The 23,470-nt window shown below is 54.5% G+C and overlaps 1 protein-coding gene across 1 annotated transcript in view; it reads left to right on the top strand.

Moving 5' to 3' along the window:
• Window positions 1–23,470, top strand: part of KLHL29 (kelch like family member 29) — a 311,517-nt gene that overhangs the window by 221,543 nt on the left and 66,504 nt on the right. Inside the window, exon 4 of the mRNA XM_004268078.4 lies at window positions 20,952–21,093. Coding sequence (XP_004268126.1) covers window positions 20,952–21,093 — 142 coding nt within the window. The remainder of the gene's footprint in view (window positions 1–20,951; window positions 21,094–23,470) is intronic.

The raw sequence follows: 23,470 nt of genomic DNA, 5'->3' as shown, positions 1-23,470 counted from the left end.
GGGGGCAAGATATTTAGCCAAATGTTATTCTAGCTGTGTCTGATTACCATTTGAATCAGTGGGGTGAGTAAAGCAGATGACCCTTCCTAATGTGAGTGGGCCTCATCTAATCAGCTGAATGTCTGAATAGGACAGAAAGGCTGACCTTCCCACAAATAAGAGGGAACTCCTCCTGACTGACCACTTGAGCTGGGACATAGGTTTTCTTCCAGACTCAAACTGAAACATCAGCTCTTCTTAGGCCTCGAGCCTGCCAGCTTTTGGACCAGAACTTATAGCCTTGGTTCCCCTGGGTCTCCAGCTTGCCAACTGCAGATCTCGGGACTTCTAGGCCTCCAAAACCCCATGAGCCAATTCCCTATTAATTGATCAATCTCCTATTGGCTCTGTTTCTCTGGACAACGTTGATTGACTAATACACATGGCATTAATAAAGCAGGGACTGAAATATTACAATCTTTCCTGAATTCATAACCTGACCATATCAGTTGTGTCCACTATGAGAGAAAAGGGTCATTGAATCCCCAAAGTGTTCAGTATGTGGCCAGTGGCCCCAGAAAGCTCTCTGGCCACACCTCTCTGCTGAGACTATCAGAGGCCATGAATGGAAATGAGGAGAAAGCAACACGAGGGGGAGGGAAACGGCCTCACCTGCCTGTCTCACCTGGCACCTCCCGGCTCCTCCCACCCAGAATGCCCCTCGGAAGAGCAAAGGACTCAAGCAGAGTTGGCCTGATACACAAGCCCAGCTCCACGTCCCCCACTCCCAGCCGGCCTGGCCTCCCAGGGGTGGGTATGGTCCTGCTAAACTCTGGGAAATGAAAGCTAACATTATCCACATGCTGTTGACACTCTTTTACTGTGATTGAGACCCAGGTCCATGGACGCGTCCCTCCCACCTCCTCAGAACTGCTTTGGTAGGAAAACAGAAAACCCTCTAGCACCCTCAGGCAGCTGTCCTCTCTCTAACTGCATCTCCCCAGGTGGCCCTCGGCCACAGAGAGGTCCTGACTCTTTTCTACCTGCACAGCCTCTGTTTTTGCCCAGGTGACAGGGCCCTGGGGCTGGTGGGAGGGGCAGGGAGAGGCCACAGGGCTCAGACCCTGGACTGGAAACTGAGAGGAACTAAGAGTCCTGCCTGAGAGACTGGGTATCACCTGGCACCCACACCCAATGGTCAGTTGTGGTCTGGGGGTTCGTTTATGGGGTCCATAGGGGGTGGGGGCCCCAGTTGGTCCAGATTCTACTGCCCACCCAGGCACTATTACCAAGAATGAAAATACTGCCGGGCTTTATAGCTCAACAGTTAAGCACACAGGTTTTCTAATCAGACCCAGCTTCACGTCTCAACTCTACCTCGTTAGCTGTGTAACTTTGAGCAAGTTAAGCAACCTCTCTGAGGCTCACCTGTGAACCTGGTTATGAGGAGTAGATTAGATTATGAAGTAAAGAATTTGGTTCTGTACTTAATAAAGTTAGTGCTCAATGAAATTCTGTTATCATTTTCCTATTTAGATCATCAGCATTTCTCACTAGTTATATTAAGACCCACAAGATTTGGAGTCTCAGCAAATAACATCATCCCGTCCATGAAAATGGTGCAAAAAGTAAGTCTGAGTGATCCGCTGAAACGTGCTAACTGGGAAAAATCCAAGAGCAGCCCTATGAAGTAACTATTTCATTTGTACCCTCATTCATTCATTCAACAAACATTTATTATGCCAGCCCAGGCCGTCAAGGAACTCACGGCCTGGAGGAGGAAGCAGGCAATACTCTGTGACGAACCCCAAGGTCAACTGTCCTGAGCCCCATCACAGCTCACTGGAGGAAGAGACAGTCTGGCACACAGAGTGGTCAGGGAAGGCTTCCTGGAGGAGGTAATGCCTGTGCTGAAGTTTAAGTTCCACTTGGGTGAGCAAAGAGGTGGTGGCAGAGAACTCCAGGGAGGACTGTAAATGCAAAGCCAGAGAGACAAGAAAGAGAAAGACTGGGGACCAAGAGAGAGGATGCAAGAGTGTGTGAGGAGCATGGTGAGGTGTGAGGAGCATGGTGAGGCATGAGGCTGGAGACCAGACTGGGGCCTGGTTGGAAAGACTCGTCAGCTGTATGGCCGGCTCAAACTCTGACCTGAGGACAGTGGAAGGGCCCTGAGGATTTTGAAGCAGGAGTGGTATGGCCAGGTTTGCATCTTTTGAAAGCTTAGGGAGGCCTGCTGGGCTGCCTGCCTTGGAAAGTCACAGCCTGGGATGCAGCAGTGATTCTTCCCTATAAGAACATCACAGGGACCCCTCCCACCAGGAGGACCCTTCAGGCCAGGGCGTGGCCAGGCCTTCACTGGAGATGCAGTGAGTGCCCTGTGCAAATGGCAGATCTCCCTCGCACAGTGCCCACCAGTCCTTGTGGTGCCTTTGTGTAATTTCGATAAAGGTGCTTTACTAGTCAGAGTTCTCTAGAGAAACCAATAGGCTGTGTATATATATAGTGAATATTTATGTTAAGGAACTGGCTCATGAGATTATAGAGGCTGAAAGTCCAAAATCTGCAGGGAGGGCCATCAGGCTGGAGACCCAGGGAAAAGTCGATGTTGCAGTTCAAGTCCAAAGGCTGTCTGTCTGCTGGCAGAATTCCCTTTTGTTCAGGGAACAGAATTCCCTTTTGTTCCTTCAGCTGATTGGAAGAGGCCCACCTACATTAGAGAGGGACAATCTGCTTACTCAAAGTCTGCTGATTTAAATGATTTTTTTTTTTGGAGGGGGTGTTAGTTTAGTTTTCTGCTTTATGAATAAAAGTTTAAATGGTACATACTGTTGCTCATTTCATTCTTATTCTTTTAGTCATCTATTCAAGCACAAACTTGGAATTTCACAGCCATAAGGTCAGGACATAGACTTAACAAATGAAACCCTGGGCCAACTGTGTTAAGAATTTACTTGCTACCTCATGAACTATACCATGTTAATTACTTCCTTGACACGCTATGAAAAAATGATAAATGTTAATCTCATCTAAAAACACCCTCACGGGAACAGCCAGCATAATGTATGACCACATATATGGGCACCATGGCCCCACCAGGCTGACACATAAAATTAACCATCCCAGACACCCTTCCAGGCGGATGCGACCCTTTGCCCCAGGCACATGGCTTAGTGGGCAGAGAAGGGCACTGCACAGCCACATACATGCAGTAGCTCGGCCACACCCCATGTGCTCGCAGGTCTCCGCTCTGACCTCTTGCCTGCTACCCCACTGGCCCTGGACCAGACCTGAGGCTGTTCAGACACACCTGCAGCAGCTGCAGCTCCTTGGCCTCTCTATTGCAGGAGGCCAGTTCCAACCAGAGCCCCTGGTCCTTGGCCCCCTAGACCCAGTGACTGCCCCTCTGCTCACGCCCGGCTAGAAGGGAAAGGAAAATGTGAATGGCATGCTTTAAAATAATGGGTCTGTGATTGTCCTCACCACAGGTGAGGCTCTGAGTCTAATATGTCACACCTAGGGGCATCTGCAGGGCTGAGCTGAGAGCTGGGGCTCACTCCTCCTGCAGTGTAAGTGCCCGGCCCCGGCCTGGGCCAGTGGGATATTTTGAGGGTAGTGGGTGCACTAAGGGGGTCTGGGGCCTCGACGTGACTGGGGCATGGGAGAAACGGATCTGGGAAATGGGTCCACTCCTGCAGGCCTTGGCTGCGGCTCCTCTTGAAATCCAAGCATCCCAGGGACAGGAACCCTAACACTGATTTTAGAAAACTTGGTCCCAGGGGCCCAGGAGTGGGCCATGGTCCGCGATGACGGAAGAGATGACGATCTACAAATATGAACTGACTGCCGGGACGCAGAATGCAGAAGGGAAGCTGCCTCCCCTTTGGCGAAAAATCAATGCCTGGTGTCAGGACTCCCTATTGACAGCTTGATTAGGAAGGACTCGAAACTCACTCTGCCCTGGAATCATACCAGGAAGAGACAGATGGAAGCATTTCTGGGGCCTTGGTGAAGCCAGCAACTGCATTAAATGCAGACGATTCCCACCCCACCTTCTCAAACATCATGGAGAAGCTTCCTTATTAAGCCTTCATTGACCCCTCAGATCTTTACTGAGGACCTACTATGTGCTGGACCCTATCCTGGCGATAAGGCAGAGTCTTGACTTCCAAGAATTCATGGTCTATTGGGGAACAGATGAGCAAATAGGAATTACAATCCGGGAGCACATGGGGACTCCATCCCCGTGAGGGGGAGGGGTAGAGAGCGTGTTAGAAGACCCCAGGTGACGCATGTGGCCTGGCTGGGGAAGCAGGCTGTTCAGCGGAGGCTTCTCCAAGGAGAGGATGCCCAAGCTGAGTCTTCGAGGGTGAGATGGAGTGAGCCTCGATGAAGGGGAGCCCACTGGACACACAGAGGGGAGGGTTTGAGCCAAGGCATGGAGACAGGAAGCAGCAAAGTGCCAGGGTAGGAGTGGCGAGGAGAGGAGCGTCCTGGGCCCCGGTGCTGACGGAAGCGACTCCTCCAGGCTGGGAAATGGGCAGCCTGGAAAGAATGTGGAAATGCTGAGCCCCCAGGACAACAAGGGGAGCATTCATACATCTTAAAACAGAAGGCGCCGCCAAAACAACGTGCAGCAGAAAGCTGCCCCCGTGCGTGTGGGGACGGCTCCCCAGACAAGCTGCCTGATGCCCATCTGTGAGTGACAGGCCCTGGGAGGGGACGGGAAAGGGGCAAAGGCCCCCCCTCCCCCCTTCATCCTGAAACTTCCGCAGCCTCCTGCTGCTTAACACTCGAAATGAGCTCAGGATGATGTCACTCTGTGATGGTCAAATGCAGCTCTTGGTATCCAGGGCCCTGGCATAGGGGCGGCCACCGTACATCCCCAAGGGCTAGAGGCTCAGCAGAGCCCAGCGGGCTGGCGGAGGTGGGAGCACGTGTCAGGACAACGGGGGAGATACGGGGCGTCAGTGCACGCCCGCTGCTGTCTCTCTGTACCCTTGTGTGTGAACTGTGGGTGGTTCACGTGTGTCTTAGCTCAGGCTGCCGTCACGAAATACCAACCTGGGTGGCTTATAAACAACAGACGTTTATTTCCCGCAGTTCTGGAGGCTGAGATCAGGATGCCAACACCATCGGATTCCGGCGAGGACCCTCTTCAGGGGTCCGACTGCCCCATGTGTCCTCACACAGCGGAGAGCGCGGGGAAGAAGCAGGCTCTCTCATCGTCTTCTAAGGGCACCGGTCCCTCTCAAGAGGGCTCCACCTTCATGACCTAATCTCCTCCCAAAGGCCCACCTCCTAATGCTATCACGTGGGGGTTAGGATCTGAACTCTGGGGGGACACACACATTCAGTCCACAGCCGCGTGTGAGGAGTGCAATTACTGCTGCGCTCAGGAGTGTTTATGCCGCGTGCAAGCTTGTGTGTGCAAATAAGGCCAAAACAGTGGCCCCTTGCGGTGAGCACCTCACTGTGCCAGGAGTCAACCGGGCACTTCCGCTGTACATCCTTACACAGACCCTTCCTCAGGCCTGGGAAGGAGGGGACTCTATCATTCTCCTTGTGCAGGTGGAGAAACTGAGGCTCAGAAACATTCCATCCTTGCCTGGGGGACTTCGGAAATGAAAGAACAGGGATCCAAACTCCCCACTCTGGACGACCTTATGTTCTGACCCCAAAGGCATCGTGTTCCCTGTGCCCAGAACAGCACATCACCCCCTGCTTTCACCCCCAACACGCCCCTCCTCCTCTGGCTCAGGACTCACCCCCTCCTCCAGGCAGCTTTCCTGGACACACACGGCTGGGGTAGGTGCCCCCCTCTGTCACAGCACTTGATCTCCAGGTTGGACCCATTTCCTTGCCTGTCTCTCTGCCAGTCTGATCTGCTGGAGGGCAGAGTCCTCGTCCTACCCGAACCATAAAGGGTGGACAAATGGTGGTCCCAGAGAGGGAGGACGGCGAACTCCAGCTCAGGACCCTGGACCTAGCCATCTGCTCCCAGACCCTTGCAAACCGCACTCCAATGTGGGCTGATCCTCTCAGCCCTAACTGCAGTGTTGGCTTCCCCTGCCTGGAAAGCCCCCACCTTTCAGGACCCAGCTTCAGGCCCGCCCCCTCATCCCTCTGCCCTGCAGGCCTTTCCGGTGCTATCTGAGTGCCAGACAGGAAGCCGGCTGTCTGCATGGGCGATACCAACAAGACAGCACCCACACACAGCGCCCTTGTATGATCGGCGTGGGTCTAAGTCCTTTGCACTTATTAATTCATAATCCTATGGTGTAGGTTTAGACTTACCTCAGTTTTAGGGGTGAGGAAAGGAGGGCATGGAGAGGTCCATTAGCTTGCCCCCAGCTCACCGCACTTGTAAGTGGCAGGACTTGCATTTGAACGAGGCCACCCAGCTCTAACTACCCCCAACCATGAGAAACCCCAGGCTTCCCTGAGGAGCTCACAGTCTGGAAGGTAAGACAGACTTCTGCTGTCCCAGTGGGCCCAGTGTACAGGGGAGAAAGCCATCCCACACAGACCTCAGGCCTCAGACAGGGCGTCAGAGGTAGTGAGGCTGCCTGGAATGTGCTGGAACGTCTATCCCTCCCTCCCTGGAGAACTGGCCGTTGCCAGGTTCCGGTGGGCCTGCTCTGTGGTGCCTGGAGGCCTTTGCGGCCCCTCCAGTGCTGGCCTGTGCCCTGCAGTGGGGATGGGCCCTGGAGCCCTGCGCCCAGGTTTACCCAGCTGTGGCCTGGGGATGATGCACTGTCTGAGACCAATCTGTTTGCCTGCCCCTCGTAGAGGGAATGGGCTGTTTTCTCCCTCCTGTAATTGTTACCATCTGTTTCCCTTCCTCGTGTTTGTTGATGTTTTCTTGTTTTAAAACTGAAATGAGTCAGATTGGAAACTGATTTAGGAAAAAGTGTCTGGGAGGGAAGCTCAAAGTGGCCATGGGGGACTCTGCTTCAGAGCCGGCAGAGAAAAAAGATTCCGTGGGGCAGGCCGGGGGTGTCTGCCAGCATCACCTGCCCTGTGGGGGGCTGGAGTCTCCCGGCTGCCCAAGCAGGCTGGGGCTTGGGGGCGGGGGTGGGGGAGGGTGTCTGTGGGGCAATGTGGAAGGCGTGTGTGTAGGTAGGCAAGTGCGTGTGTGTGCACACTTGTGCACCCACGTGAACGTCCAGCTGCCGTTCTATCGGGGATTTTAAGTCAGTGCCTGTGCCTCTCCCTTCCTGTTCTCATCCACCCGTCACCCTAGACTCTTGGTTCCTCATTGCTGTTATTTAAGCCAAAGAAAGGTGCCCTGGGACCCTGGCCCTGGCTATCTGGGTCTACAAGCCCAGCCCAGCTCTGAGACCTTGACCTGCAAGTCAGACCAGCTGCCACCAGAGCTTGTAATACCCTGGCCTTGGTCTTATGGCCAAATGGCTAGGCTTCGGTAGATGTGGCATGTGACTCACAATCCCGCCTGCTTTCCTCTCCTTTGTCCTTTCTTGATAATTCATAGCCTGGGGGGGTTCTCTGGCTCCAGCAACCCAGAGAAAATGGATACGGAAGATAGAAGTCTTGAGCCCGTGCTCAAGGGCCAATAGCAATAATAGCTGCTATTGCTGAGCCCCCTGCTCTGCCCCAGGTTCTGTGATAAGTCCTGGAAGTGGGAGATTTCTACTCCTCACTGAAATCCGTCTTTGGAAGGAGAATTACCAGGCCAGTTTTCTAGATGAAGAGGTAGGGGCTCGGAGACATAAATTGACTTGTGCAAGGTCACAAGGCAAGTTTGAAGTGGGTGCCAGCTCCCACCTGCGGGGCCAGAGCTCTGATCATTATGGAGATGGGAGGCACTTCAGGAAACCCTGTGCTGTCAGCTGGACGATTCCGTGGGTGGCCACCCAGGCTGGCTGGGTTTCCACCAGAAGTTTTCGGATCCTGCTTCTGCCCTTGTACCTTTGATTCCGAGCTCCTTCTTCCTGGGAAGCCACCTGGCATGCCTCACTGCACGAGGCAGGGCATGCATCTCACTCCACTTACTGTGATGTTTAGGGGCGAGCAAAGGAATCTTCTCATGTCTGCGTATTTAAGCGCTTTTATTAAGTGGAACAAGCTATTTCTGAACACGAGAGTGGCCAACAGCCTTAGAGGAAATTAAAATGAACCATGACAATGGAAAATTGCATAGGGGCATGGCGGATTCTCCGGAGATAAACACAACAAGGCTTTCAACAGCATTCGGGAAGGACTAGAGATCAGGGAGATTATGTTGTGAGAGGAAAAATCAAACCACCGGAAAATTAGAGCTCAGGCTGGTGGGAGGACCACGCGAACACTGGTCAGGCCTGTGGGTGGCCCTCCATTAAGCACCCCTGGAGCCCGGTGGACAGAGTGGGGCAGAGGAGCAACGGGCAGATAGAGCTCAACTCAACTAGGCAAGCATTTTCTCAGCATCCATGGCGTGCATGCTATGTGGGTACAAGGGACTCAACTGTGTTCTCCCCAAATTCATAGGGTGGAGTTCCTAACCCCCACTGAGGTGGTCTTTAAAGATGGGGCCTTTGGGAGATTATTTGGTTTAGATGAAATCATGAGGATGGGGGCCCCCATAATGAGACTATTGTCCTTATAAGAACAGGAAGAGACTAGAACTTCCTCTCTGCCGTGTGAGGACAGAGCAAGAAGGTGGCCGACCACAAGCCAGGAACAGAGCCCTCAGCAGAACCTCGTCATGCTGGCACCCTGATCTCGGACTTCCAGCCTCCAGAACTGTGAGAATTTCTGTTGTCATGTCACCCGATCTATGGTATTTCGTTACGGCGACCCAAGCTAATACAGTGAAGAATGGAGGTGGACACACTCTTCTGGGACTCAGAGAACTCTTGGGACTTGAGTGTTGTAAACTGGCACATCTAAAGGTTTCACAGATGTTAGCTGTTATAATGATGATTTCTCCTATAGCCTGTGCACTCCCCTAAGCCAGAGGCTATCTATCGTTGTCTCAACCACACGATAGCTTCTCAGTAAGTGTGGGTGAAGGAATGAGTGAATGAATGATGCATCTGAGTCAATGGGCCCCAGCACCAAATGGATGGAGCTGTGGTATCCAGGCAGCCCTGCAAGGAGGTGAAAGGAAGGGAGCATTGGCCCAGGTAGTCTGCTGGGGAAGGGGTGCCAGTGGATGGGGTTTGTCTGGGACCCTCTCTGGGACCCAGGATCCACAGCAAGCAGCCACAGGTAGAAAGCCTCTCAGGCCGTCTCCATACTGGGTCCAACCCAGCGACCCCAGGGGTTGATACAGTGCCTGCCGCATCCTCTTGCAGGGCAGGGCCAGAGCGTCACCCTGCTCTGGTCACCCGGAAGCCCACTCCTCCTCCCATGTCACCCCCCTGGAGAAGCCTATCTGTCTGTCTACGCCAAGAGGGGCTGCTTCCCTCTCTCTCCCACCCTTCCACCACCTCTTAAGGATTTCACCGCTTTCCCTTTCGCACCTGGACCTCCAATGAGCTTAGATAGACTCTGTCTGCCCCAGCAAGCTTTCTGAAGCCTGAAGAGATGGGGTAGTACCGAATGATGCCATTTCCCTTAAAAAAAAAAAAAAAAAATCACTTGAACAGCCTCAGTCCTGAACTACCGTAGCTGAGCCGGACCACGGCCAGAGGGCACACCCCTCCCTCAGGACACTGCCTGACGCACACTGCTCTCACAGAGAGCCTGGGCAGGAGACAGCAGAGAGAAAGCACCAGGCAGCGGGAAGATGTCAACTGAGTGCCTCTTCAAGCGTTCTGGAAGATTCCACTGCAGAGCTGGCCCACCCCCCGGGCTCCCAGCCCTATGCTGCCTCAGAATCTAGGCTCCAGTGCGGAGACGCACACTCGGGCACTGACTGGCCGTAAAACAGCTCCTTCAGCTGTGCCACCCCGTCGGAGGAGCCGCCTTGTGGCGACATTTGTGCTATGTTGTTTGTTTCTTCGTCCTGCCTGGCCTTGGGGTGGCCCTGCCACAATCCTCTCTCTGATTAGGCTTCTAACGAGGTCGCCGAAGGTGCCTGTGTCAGGACCGTCTTACCAGGCGTGAGAGTCGAGCTCTCAGTCGCCTCCTGCCCAGAGAGTCACAAAGCAGAGCGCTCAGAGGTCAGGACTGTTCCTTCTCGCCGGCGAGCCTTTGTCTGTAACGACAAACAAGGAGTGCTCCATCCAGACCCACGACTCAGAAGGTGGACGGTGGATTTGAATAGGAGTGTCAGGTGTTTGTTGAAGAAAGGACCCCGGGGGAGCCGCAGACAGTCGGCTACTGCTCATTCTTGGGGTCCTTTCTGGCTCCAGTGGGTCCTCCATACAAGGAGAGCACAGTTTGTCCTAGAATGCTCTCTGGGGAGGGGCTGGGAGGGCCTTGGGGTGCAGAGGGGCCAGGCTAGCCCCTGGCCAAGCTGTTCTTGAGAGCCCGCTGCTTCCCCCGCCTCGGGTGGTTCAGAGCCAACTCCAGGAAGGCCTGGTCCCAAATTAATATCGGGCGCTCAGAGTACAGGCGTCTGAGGGCCAGGCCGGGTCAGCAACCGACCTGCGCGTATCCCCGCACCCGCTCTCAGCTCAGCTGCCCTGTGCAGAGGACTTTTCCTCGCCAGACTCACTGAGGATTTCAGATCTGAAGATAACAGGGGCTCCTGACGTGGCTGCTGTGTGATGTGCGTCTGTGAGTCTGGAGCCAACCCCCGGGGAGGACAAGCGGGTCACAGGCTCTGAGGCTGGGAGGTCGAGGGGTGGCCCCAGAGTCATCGCCTGCAGGGCCAGCATCTGGGAAACGTCCATCACAGATCAGAGCAGGGCCGCCCCTGCCTCACCTACCTTCCCGCCCACTCTGGCGACAAGAATGAAGATGGGTCGCTGTGCTCCGGAGGGAGCTGCGCCGTCACCGGTGTGGAGCTGAGCAGGAACAAGCAGGGCGGCTGGGCCTCTGAGCAGACCGGGCAGGTTCCAAGGAACACAGCTGTCAGGGGGGCCGTGAGGGCCAATTGAAGGGGGCGATGAAAGGCCTGGCCCAGCGCTGCGAACAGGTGCCCCTCACTCTCCTCCCCGTGCCCACCCATCTGTCTGGGCCACTGGCTCCCTCACATCACAGGCGTCTGCTGAGGGCCAGGCCTGCCCTGAACCTTTCAGCAGAATGAAAGGGAAGCTGATATCAGAGGGGAGCTGAAGCACAGGGAAGGCCTCTTTCTTTTCAAAGACTTTCGTCTGTGATGGGCTTTTTTTTTTCTAGGAGATCTTATTTCAAAGCCCCTTTGAAAATTTTGTGGGGTTTTGTAATGGATGAAAAGTTACTTGGAAATGGGACTAAGAAGTTTTCCGTTCAACGTCGTTAGAGGAACGTTGAAAGCTTTGAGTTGTAAGGTTCCACCAGATTTATCATTTCTTTTGTCCGTGAGGCCCATCCACTGGGAGGGGGTCTGGGGGAAGGGGCTGGGGGCCTGGACAGGGCACGCGAGGGAGCACGGCGCAAAAACCAGCCCCAGCCGCAGTTGCCTTACCTTTGCAAGGGAGGCCATGTGAGCTGATCTTTCCGCAAAAATGTTTCCAAGGTATAGACTTTGATGTTGGAACAGGGAACAGCAAACATACTTCCAGAATACTATAGGAAGCTAGGCTCTACCAGAGATGATGGCTACCACACAGATGTTTCATATCAGAAAAATAATTTTTAAAGAAGATAGGGCCCAGATGGACCTGAGAGAAGAGGCCAGAGCCAGAGCGACACTGGCGTGAGCCCTGGAGCATATCCATGCTGGAGAACCAGCAAGAGAAGAGGCCAGTGAACAACACAACAACCAGAAAAAGCATTGGTACAGAAACTGAAGGGAAGAGTTTCAAGCAGGAAGGAGGAGGAAGCTGATGTCAGGGATGAGAGCCTGGGGAAATGCTACTGGGTTTGGCAATAGGAGATGACTGTCCATTTAAAGGGGGTGGTTTCACTGAAGAGCAGGGGTGGGAAGAGTTAAACAGTGAAAGCTGAGGGGTAACAGGAGTGGGTACCAGGTGTTCTGAATCCCATGGAAGGGGTGACGGCAAAAGGTGGAGGGGAGACAGGGAAGGTAGATGGATGCTGGAATGGCACGTAAAGTGGTCGAACAAGGATTTTTCAGTGCCCGTGATGGAAAGCCAAGGGGGAGGGGCTGATCAGAGGGAGGGAGAGGGGACGTGAAGGGTGGGAGTGCATTGTTGGCTTTGGAGAAGGGTGGAGATGTCAGTCTGTGCTACCCTGGTCTGAGACTGAAGAACTGGCCCCATTGGAGAGGGCCAAGACCTCACTGGCAGGGGTTGGTGGAACATGTCAGTGGTGGGTTAGAGTCTGGGGGTCTAAGGGAGTGGGAGAGATGATGGAAGGACCAGTGGATCTGGCTCCCCAACCCCAGCGTGCTGTCGGGGTCAGAGCAGGAGGCCCACTTGGGCTGGACACGGTGGGAGGAGGAGAGGCCGTGGCTGGTACTCCTGTGACCAGGGATTCTAAGTGTAACCCCAAAAGGGTAGTGTGGGCAGGGGCTTGATAAGACTACGCCCATTTATGGAGTTGCCAACCACGACGGGGGGGCCTGGGAACATTCCAGCCATCGCAGAGCATTTCTGAGGGTCTTAGGATAGAACAGGCCTCGGTTAGCACCCCAAGCCTGGCAGGCTCTAGCTGTCATTGAAGTTCTCTGGGCCTTCTTACTCTCGCCTGTAAAATGAAGGTGAGAGGGAAAGAAATCCCATCCTGGCCATGTCTGGCATGTAGAGGGCGCTCAATAAACGTGAGCCATTAGGATGGGGGCAAGCTGGGCAGCCCCACCTCATCTGTGCCTGAATCCATTTATGGCTGGGGTTTGCTGGGTCCTCGTGGTGATTCAGTAAGAGAAAGAGGCACAGGAAGTGCTTGGTGGTTTCAACTTAAAGTATTTGCCTGGAATCGCAGGGCCAGGTTAGAGGCTGACCACTGGCCTCTGCAGTGCTGTCTCCCACCCCAGCACATGGTGGCCCTCGCCACACTGCCCCCTGGGGTGGAGACCTGCTTTCTCTGCTCCCTTACCCCTCCTCCCATCACATCCTCTGCCCCCACCCAGCTCCTGGCAGGAACACTTGCCCTCCAGAGACATCATCATATTCCATAATATGATTGGAATCTGAATATATATTTAAAATGACAAGTTTGAAATTAAAATTTAAATAAAGAATTACTTTTCTGTAAGTTGCTCCGAAAGCAGTAATTTAGCAGCAAATTGAAAGAGAAAGGTAAGCACTGGTCCTTTAAACCATCGTGCAGTTTCCAGAATGCAAGCCAGAAGTGTCTCAATTTAACACATCATTGGTTAGTATTATTAGAAATTTCATTGGGCTCCAGAGCGCATTATGGCGCTGCTCCGAAGGGGGTGCTGGGGGTGCGGCCTGGGTTCAGGGGGCCAGAGAGGGCAGCCTGTTTAATGAGGGCAGAAGGAGCTCAGGAGAGCCTCCTCGGCCCCAAGTGGGGATTTAACTGCAATTATTTTCTTGTTTGTAGTTCAGTAGCAATCATGAAATGAGAACTGAGAGACCCATAAATGTCATTTGCTCTTCCCAGAGGTCACAGACTTACAGCTTTGGTGTCTGTCAACACGTTTTACTGACCCCTAGAACCTACGCTGGGAACAGGAGTCCATGAAGACGGTGTCACCTGTCTGGCTCCCATGAGCCACATGAGCAGGACCAAAAAGTCTGTCCCGATTGGGACCTGCCCAGCAGCCTCAGCCCCTAGGCTCCCCACACTGGGGCACAGGGGTCTGAGAACTTGAATGTCAAGACTGTCCTTACCTCCACCAGAGTGAGGTCCATAGACTGCATCACCTGGTAGGCCTGTTAAGGAGCCACATTTTGGGGTCCCCCCCAGACCTACTGAATCAGAAGCTCTGAAGGTGGGGTCCTGAAGCCTGAATTCTTAACACCCTGTCCCCCGGAATCTTCTTATGTGCACTCACACAAGTCAGGGGGCCCCTGCCATAGAGGTGGTCAATGCTCGACCTGTGTGATCTTGGAGGCCATGCTCTCATGGATAACCTGCAAATCCTAGAAAGCCAGACATCTGGGTATAGACCCCGGAGCTGTAATCTAAAAAACTCAGACACCAAAATCTCTCTCCCTTACTCCCAGCCTGAATTTCCACCATTACAACACCATTGCTGTAAGTAAGAATTGCTTTCCTGGGCTTTCACCTTTGCAGTGTGAGGGCCCCTGGGAGGTTCCCAACACCCCAGTCTGAATAGGTTTACCAAAAGCTGGCCTCTATCAGTCCCCACAGTTGGACCTGAGCACCATGAAGCCCCTAAGTGCCTTGCAGGAAGAGGGATGCTGAAAAGGAGGTGAAACATCCACTCTTTTCAGGGAGCAGGCTGCCCAGTTATGCTCAGTCCTGGAGCTGGCAGCCTCCAGGAGCTGATTCCCAGGGCGACGCAGGGTTTGGTGGTCAGAGATGCCTGGGCATTCATGTCTGCTAGGAGCCCTGTGGGAACCTGCAAGAGGAGCCCTGAGAATGCTTCAGAGTAAGAAGAAAAAGGAAATGAGAGCATTCACCACTGATGCTGGGCCCAGGACACCAGAACCTGCATCATCCTTGTGCTCCCAAATCCGTGTGCCTCTGCTACCAGCCTCTGCGGAGCGTGGACTCGGAGCTCTGCTGGCTTCCCCACACTGCCCAACCCCCAGACCAAAACCTCACCCCTGTGTGTCTGAGCAGGTGGGCACATGCCTGTGCTCCAGCCGCGAGGGAAGCAAGCTGGCAGAGCACATATTCTGGCTTCCACCTCAAGATGGGGGCAAGATGGGGGTGTTCATAAGGTGCCAGGCAGGGCTTTCCTGGTGGCGCAGTGGTTGGGAGTCCGCCTGCTGATGCAGGGGACACGGGTTCGTGCCCCGGTCCGGGAAGATCCCACGTGCCGCGGAGCGGCTGGGCCCGTGAGCCATGGCCGCTGAGCCTGTGCGTCCGGAGCCTGTGCTCCGCAGCGGGAGAGGCCACAGCAGTGAGAGGCCCGCGTACTGCAAAAAAAAAACAACAAACAAAAAGGTGCCAGGCCGTCAGGAAAAACATTTCCAAAGGTCCACTGCAGGGCTCAGGCCACACCAGCAGTCCCTCGGCAGAAGGGGCTCTCAGAATCCAGGGCCAGGGGTTGTGGGGATATCTCACCAAAGCTTGTCTTTCCCAAATTAGGTGGGGATCACGGGAAGCGGTGACATAAAATGAGGCTGCAGGTGAAGCTCAGAGTGTAGTCAGCTCCGGGCTTCCCACTACTGTCCTCGCTGCTGCTTCTCTTTTCATCACAGGCCATTTCCCAACCCCCACCCGGCTGGGGTGTGCCTTGGTGTCCAGTGGTACTTCTGGCCCAGAGTGAGCATGGGAGTATTGTCTGATCGATTAAAGCGAGGTGAGGGCTGGGGGTGGGGGGGGGGGGGGGGACTCTGGGATCCCTTGGGAGAAGGGGCTCACTGCTGTGAGGGATGGGGCAGCTGTACTCAGGAATGCTCAGCAGATGGCAGTCCCCGCTAACACTGTCACACCACATGAGTGACAATAGTGTCAAGACTTGCAGGTTCCAATCTGTGGAGGCAGGTTCATGGGCAGGAGAAGGACTCGGACGCTGGCACTGTCATTCCCCCGGGAGAGGCCCACGTGAGCCCCGGAAGTGGAGCCTGGCTCCGTCCATTGTATCTAGGCTGCAAATGCACCAGCTGCTGTGGGGTCCTTTGGTAGCGACCTTGGCCAGAATCATCTGCCTTGTTGAACCCTGCCCAGCTTTTGTGGTCCAATGTCAGCTCTCCCTAACTTCCAGGCTCCATTGATTCACTCTCTTCTGACGTCCTTGGGTGAACAGTGGAAGAAGTTGAGTTCTGGTTTTTCCACCAGCCCCATCGAGGCAGGAGTCAACCTCAGCATCCCCCATCTCCGACTATGCTCAGGCACTGGGCGAGGGGTCAGCGGATTGGGGCATTAGGCCTCCAGGCAGCCTCCAGCAGCATTCAGGGCAATGATGTTGGGGGTCCCGGCACACGAGGCCTCCACGGTCTGGAAACGTCATCTCCCCAGTGAGAGGAACACATTGTATCAGGCTTCCCAGGTGCACTACGCGATTCCACATCTCTGTTCTGTTACTCCCATCATTCCCTCTCCTGAAGTGTAGGCCATGCATTCATGCACTCGTGAACCAACAGTGATGAACACTCCTACTGTTGGCCAACACTGTAACTCAGAGACCTTGCCTTCCCTGGGCACCTACACCAGGCCGGCAGGAGCTGGGTCAGGTCCTGCCATGCGGGTCCCTGCCATCATGGAGCCCACCCACCAGTACAGGTCAGTACCGGCCCTGAAAGGCAGTGTTCCGAGGCTGTGATCCTCATGTGTGCAGGGCGAGGGGTGAGAACAAGCGAGGCGTGGCAAGGCCCCGGGGAGTCCCATCCCATCATCTTTCAAATTTCCCTGACCACCTGGGATGCTGCTGGTCTATACGGCACCCTTGTGCAAAGTAGAAAAAAGGGCTCCCTTTGGATGGACAAATTAGCAAAAGCGGCCCTTCCGGGCTGTCACAGCTCCACGGATGCACAGGCATCTTCGCACCGTGCACCGTCTGCGGCCCCGCACGCCAACCCCTAAGTGGAGCAGGGTCCCCAGTGCCGCTCTGTAGGCGACGTGTAACTGGCTCTCCCCACGCTGATAGAGCACAACCCAGGGGCCTCGGGGGCTTGTCGCAGGTGGAGCTTCCCAGCCCCCCGACCAGCAGGCGCTTCAGCCCATGGCGCCCCTCACAGAGAGCTTCATCCATAAAGGATCGGGGTCCTTAGTGTTCTTCAGCCGTTGAAAGAAGCAGGATGCTGTCAGCCGCCATAAAAATGTGACCTTTGAAAATGTACAAGAGCTTGGGGTTTAAAAGCTGCTGCTGATGCATCCCATTAGCATCTCATTAAAGGGAAGCAGAGAGAAGCCTGCTTGGGCCGATGATGGGCAGATAGGGCCACTCGGAGGCGCCGGGCAGGAAGAGGGCTCTCTTCGGCTGCCTCTCTGTGCCGAGCGCCATCATGTCACTGGAGCAGAAGCAAGGCCAGGAACACTGGGGAAAGCCCAGATGTCTTCGTGGCTTCGGTGATGTCCTCTGTGAGGGCAGTGGGAGGGGCAAGGGGAGGCTCCTCCCCGCCGGCCCAGGCTGTCCTCCTGGTTGGTGTCTGTGCATTCTTGAGTTGGCAGCCCCCTGAAAGGGGGGTGGCCTGGAGAGCCTTTGGTGGAATTGTGGACCTCTGGGGACTCTGAACCAAGGCGGAAAGTCTTAGTAGGAGCCAAGTTCGAAGCTGGAGGCGCAAACCCACACACGGTCCCCTAGAAGCCTCCAGAACCTGGGAACCTCGAGTTTACCTTGGGCCTGGAACCCGTTTGCAGGACAGGGCTCTGGTCAGGCCTAGCTGACTCACGTCACCAGCTGCAACATTCCTCACCACCTGGGCATCCAGGCACCTTGGCAAAGCACGTAACCCGTGTCCATGTTTTTTCTGGAGGGAGTGAAGGAAGGAATGTCCATTTCTTTTTTTCAATAAAATGAATAAAAAGTCCTGAACCGCAAGTTGCTCATAGCTTCAGAAGTTGCTAGTGCCAAATAGAATAAGTGTCCTTATTTATCTTTCCTAAAGAAAAAAAAAAAATAGGCTGCTTTCCTTCTCACAGCAGAACCTCTTTCTTGTACATAAGAACTCGCTTGTCATAGTCATGAAAGACACAGGCAGACAGCAGGCCTGTTGTAGCCACAGCTCAATCACCCCGGAGCCCTGGGCCCGCCCCAGTACCCCCTGGACCCCCTGCACCCCCAGCTTCCTTCTGGAGTGTGACTCATAGCTGGGAGCAGCCCCTCGAGGGCAGGGCTGAGTCTCAGTGACTGCCCGTCCCCAGCCCAGGGGGCCCAGTTTACTGAAGAGCAAACCCCCTGACCAGCAAAGGCGCAAGTGAGCGAGCTGGCAGGAGTGTTTTAGAATCAAGGGCCTGAGGAAAAGTGTGCAGTTTTTCAAGTTCAGAAACTCCCCCAATTTTAGGGCAAAACCCCGAACGCCTGAAGTTTTAGATTCCGATTACCTGCTCTCAAGCAGGAGACCCCGACCACCCCTTCTGGCGGCAGCGGCTGCTCTAAGGACCAGGCCCAGGGCCTCCAAGTTCCCGGAGCCCTTCCCCACCCTGTCAGGTTACCAGGCCTGGGTGCTGATTCAGCCAGGACAAAGGGCAACTGCAGGAGGACCCGGAAAACCAAACCTGCTTCTGGCCTAGGAGGCCTCCGGGAATTCCAGGCTGCAGAGAGGGGGCTGCAGCACCCCCTACTGGCAGAAGGGGTAAGGAGACCGGGGTCTCCCCATTCAAACTTCACCCCAAAACAGGGCCCCGAATGGGACATCACACTGGCTTCTTTCCCCCCGGATGCCTCTTATTGTGGGAAAAGCAACCTCTGCACCTCTGACCCACCAGCTCCCCAAAAGCCTGGGAATACAGAGGGGGCTGCAGGCAGGGCACCCTGGAAGGCTGTCTGTTTAGAGAACGCTGTACAAGCCACGCTTCTGTTTCCTAAGTTCCCTAAGACTATTGGTGAGTGTGGCTAGATCCCCAACCTCCCCGCCTACCCTGTCTCATCTCTCCCACAGACAGAAGTGGGGCAGAGGCCTCTGATAAGGAAGCTTGTCCGCAGAATTGTTCTTTCCTCAGGAGATTCACTCTTTTCCTTTGTTTCCTGCACTGTTCACAGAAGTGAAGCATCTGAAATGCAGGCCGGAGATAAAGTACAGCCTAATGCAATTAGCTCAGCGCAGCTTATGGTGCTAATAGGATGCGCTCCCGCTTCTCCCAGCAGGCCCTGATGCAGGCACTGTTTGTCATCTGCGTAAGGCATCAAAGCCCCAGTAAGTCCAAACCCCTTCCCACCTGCCAGTACTCTTCAGCCAGCCTGGTAAGGAGAGTCCCGCTGCTCAGAGATGCCCAGAAAGGGGTGCTGCCCCCCACCAGCTGGGTCACTGACTTAGCTTCCAGTAGGAGGCAAGAGCACAGTGGCCTCACCTGAGAGAGGCCTGCAGATGACCCTGGAGGCTCCTTTGCCCTTCTGTGACTGTCCCCAAACCTGGCTGGGCCCTGGCTACACTCCTGCAAGCTGTGGTCACTGCTCCCGGAACCATCTCTCTTGAGACTCTCACCCCCTCACAACCCAGTTATCCCAGTACCAGGCCCTCCAATGTGTTTTGGGGATTTTTTTTTTTTTTTGCTTATTATAAATATTATAATGTTATAAATAATGGTAATGGCCACAATAGAAAATTAGGCAAATACAGAGAAGTATAGACAAAAAGAATAAAAGTTTCCCTTAATCCCTTCACCCAAGAATGACATTCCTGCCAATATTTTGGGATTTTTCCTTTCTGCACATACCATTTTACATGATAAGTTTATATGCGTGTCATTTGATGTCCTGCTCTTCTCGTTTAACATTATAGCGTAAGCATTTTGCCACCTCATCAGGAATTCTTAGTAAACATGATTTTTTTCTTTAAACGAGTCGTAATCTCCAAAGACTTTTTTTTTTAATTTATTTTACTTTTGGCTGCATTGGGTCTTCGTTGCTGCGCGCAGGTTTTTCTCTAGTTGCGGTGAGCGGGGGTTACTCTTCTTTGCTGTGCACGGGCTTCTCATTGCGGTGGCTTCCCTTGTTGCGGAGCACGGGCTCTAGGCACACAGGCTCAGTAGTTGTGGCTCACGGGCTCTAGGCGCACAGGCTCGGTAGTTGTGGCTCACGGGCTCTAGGCGCACAGGCTCGGTAGTTGTGGCTCACGGGCTCTAGGCGCACAGGCTCGGTAGTTGTGGCTCACGGGCTCTAGGCGCACAGGCTCGGTAGTTGTGGCTCACGGGCTCTAGGCGCACAGGCTCGGTAGTTGTGGCTCACGGGCTCTAGGCGCACAGGCTCGGTAGTTGTGGCTCACGGGCTCTAGGCGCACAGGCTCGGTAGTTGTGGCTCACGGGCTCTAGGCGCACAGGCTCGGTAGTTGTGGCTCACGGGCTCTAGGCGCACAGGCTCGGTAGTTGTGGCTCACAGGCTCTAGGCGCACAGGCTCAGTAGTTGTGGCGCACGGGCTTAGCTGCTCCGCATGATGTGGGATCTTCCCAGACCAGGGCTCGAACCCGTGTCGCCTGCATTGGCAGGTGGATTCTTAACCACTGTGCCACCAGGGAAGCCCAGTAAACATGATTTTTATTGCCTATATAATATTCCATGGTAAAGTGGTAGCTCAGGGAGACCAGTGCTGTCCTAATGTTTGTTTTCGCCCTGAGGTTTGTTTTCTCATTGAGTACCTAAACTAACAAGTGAGATCCTGGAGCAGAGAGCCTGCCTTCTTCCTGCAGGGCGGAGCCAAAGGTCCCAGTGAAGATGCTCCCTGCCTTCCAGCCCTGCATCAGGACCTGTGCTGTCCTCCCAGGGGCCCCAGTCCACCCCCTCCCACGTCTCCTCTGTGGAGTGGGAAGTCTGGGGCCTCGGAGGCTGGTGTAGAAGCAGGATGGGGCCTGACGGTAATGCTTTGGAGAGCCATCGTCTCGCTGGTCAAAGGGCTGGGCACATGGTGGTACTGGGCCTGGGCTGAGTATACAGTTGGTGCTCAGCACATGCCCGCACATATTGTTGTAGCTTATTAATGACCCAAGGCCTGGGGTGATGTCATTTCTCATAGCACAGAGCGCTCGTTCCGTTTTGATGGCTCAGGTAGAGTGGGTGGTGGAGGAGGCACTGGGTTAGGTTGGGTGTCCCTGGAGGCGGGAGTCTAGCCGAGGCCATGGCTGCTGCTACTGCACCAAAACCCTGCGATTATCCCGTGGTACTGGGTGCAGGGCCAGACCTCTGCCTCTGGCCCCGTGGCTCAGGCAGCAGGAGTACTGCGGGGGATGGGTGCCAGGGCAGGACCGTTGCCAGGCTGTGCTCACACTCCTGCTCTGCTTCTCCCCAGGCCCCCGGCATCTCCAAAGCAGACAGTCAGTCCCAGGGACTCACGACCAGCATCCGGTGGGGGCAGACGCCCATCAATCAGTCCACGCCTTGGGACACCGATGAGCCGCCTTCCAAACAGATGAGGGAGAGCGACAATCCAGGTGTGTACTCCAGGGCAGACAGAGCCACCCACACCGGGAGCTGGAGGAGAGGGCGAGAAGTGCCTGGGACCTCCTGGGTGCCCCAGCTCCTCAGCAGGTCCTGACCCGCGGTCTGCAGCAGCCCAGAACTCAGGCTGCACTGGGGGCAAGGGGACGGGGGTGGGGCAGTAGGGCGTGACTGTGTGTAATTCCCTGGGCAGTAGCTGTATCTCTACCCCTTTCTCAAGAAAATATTGGGAAGGACAAGGGAGTGAGAGTGACGTTATAGGAGTGACTCTGAATCTGCTTCGAGTTATTTTGAATAGTTAGTCATTCCTAAACCTCAGTACTCTGATTCATAAATTTCCAAAATCACCCATTCCAGGGAGGTCTTGCCTTGCCAACAGTTACGTGAGAACTGAGAAGCTCCCCCGCCCCGGGGACTGGGGGTTTACCACCTTCTACAGCACCGGAGGCCTTCTTACACGGCTCTGACCATAACAAAAACCTTCCCTGCTATCTCCCTTGGATCCCAGACCTCCCCTTGGGATACACAGAACATGTGGGCTTGGCCATCCACACCACAGCCCTACAGATATCTGAAGACCCCTGCTCATCCCCTCTCCAAGTCTTCTGCAGGACAAACACCCCAAGACTTCAGCCATACCCTCAAGCCCATGGCTTCCAGTCCCTTTACCTTCTTGGGAATTGTTCCTCTTTCTGCATCCTTCAGTGCCCAGAACCCAAAACAAAGAACCCACGAGTGGTCTGTAGCACCTCCTTCATTCAGCCCCTCTACCTTGATCATTGCAGCCTCACATCACTTCTGCTCTGCTGGCAGCCACATCGCATGCTGTCTCAACAGTAAGACCCTAAGACTGTCAAGGTGGCTACTCTGACCCTTGTCCATCTCCTCACAATCTGGCTTAAGCAGCTGGGTGTGGGGACCCAAGGGCAAGACCTTGTCAATATCTTCCTGTAGGACTCAGCATCTTTTAGATGCCTGCTTTTATTACTGACCTTTACCCAACCTTCCCAATATGATGTCTCCCGCAGACTGGGTCATATGTCTTCCATATTGTCATCCAAATCATTGATAAAAAATGGTGAGCATATCACTAGAGACCTCCCTTTTTGTCTCCTTTAACCCCTGGGCCATTCCCTGGCTCACGAAGCTATCACCTCTGTGGCCCTAGCTCTCTCTATGTTCACCTCAGAGTTACCTGAGAGCTCGCCAGCTGTACTCTGAAGTTCTAATACATTTTTCCAGGCTCCCTGGCCAGTCCTGCCGAGGACTGAGCTTCAGATGGCACACCTTGTACTTAAGACACCAGGCTAGCTCACACTGACGCTGCCTCCCGTTCTCCAGGCTTGGGGACGATCCCCCTTAGCAGCCAGTCTTGCCGAGGACTGAGCTTCAGATGGCCTCATGCCTTGTGCTTAAGACACCAGGCTAGCTCACACTGACGCCGCCTCCCGTTCTCCAGGCTTGGGGACGATCCCCCTTAGCAGCCAGTTCTATAATTTTCCTGGCACTGCTTCACTGACGTTTGTAGGCCTCTAGTTTGCTCCAGCCTCTCTCATAATCGAAATCAAAACTATTTGTTGCACATCTATTATGTGCCTTGTTCTGTGTGTCATCTCACTGCTCACAGCAACACTACGAAGTTGGCATTATTGTCCCACTGCAGATGAGGAAACTACTCGGGGAAGGCTTTGCCCTAAGTTCACTCAGCTAGTGAGGGCAGACCCGGGACTAACATGCCCAGCCAAGCCTGGCTCTCCACCCCCATGCCGAGTGGCTCCCCCTTTGGACAACTCCTCAGAGACAGTACCCACTGGTGGTTAGGGAGTCACCCCACCATCCTGGCTCCTGCCCTGCCTCGAAACTGTACTTCTGTGAGAGAGCTCCAAGCCCCACCTTCTAGCCTCTGGAGCTGGTGGCCCTGAGTACCCCTTGCTTCCCACTCTCCTTCCTCGGACTATGCTGCCACTCCAGGCATCATGACAACCAAGGTGGCCTTCAGAAGACAGAGTCCTAGACCCAGACTTATTCATCAGAGGTGACCCAGATTGACCTTCCCGGTCACAGCATCTTCCAGCTTCACTCACAAGCCCACGTGGGTCACCTCCATGGCAGCTGAGCTCAGAGGGCCCTGCTCTGCCTCATCTGGGCACAGCTGGCTTTGCATCTGAAACTGGGGTCTGAGGAGGTGTGACTGACCCCTTTGTTCGGCCAAAATGGACTTCTCTTGTTTCCCCAGGGCTAGCCATGCAGAGGTTGCTTAGGACAAACCCTGGCCCCCCAGCAAGGCTGTGAGAGCAGCTCCTGCCAGCCGCCCCCACTGCCCCCACCCCTGGCTCTCCCTTCCTGCACCACAGAACATTTGCAGGGCTC

This window comes from Orcinus orca, chromosome 13, assembly GCF_937001465.1.
Source record: "Orcinus orca chromosome 13, mOrcOrc1.1, whole genome shotgun sequence".
Taxonomy (NCBI): domain Eukaryota; kingdom Metazoa; phylum Chordata; class Mammalia; order Artiodactyla; family Delphinidae; genus Orcinus; species Orcinus orca.
The sequence above is the reverse complement of the archived record's forward strand: the minus strand, read 5'-3'. Positions and strand labels throughout refer to the sequence as shown.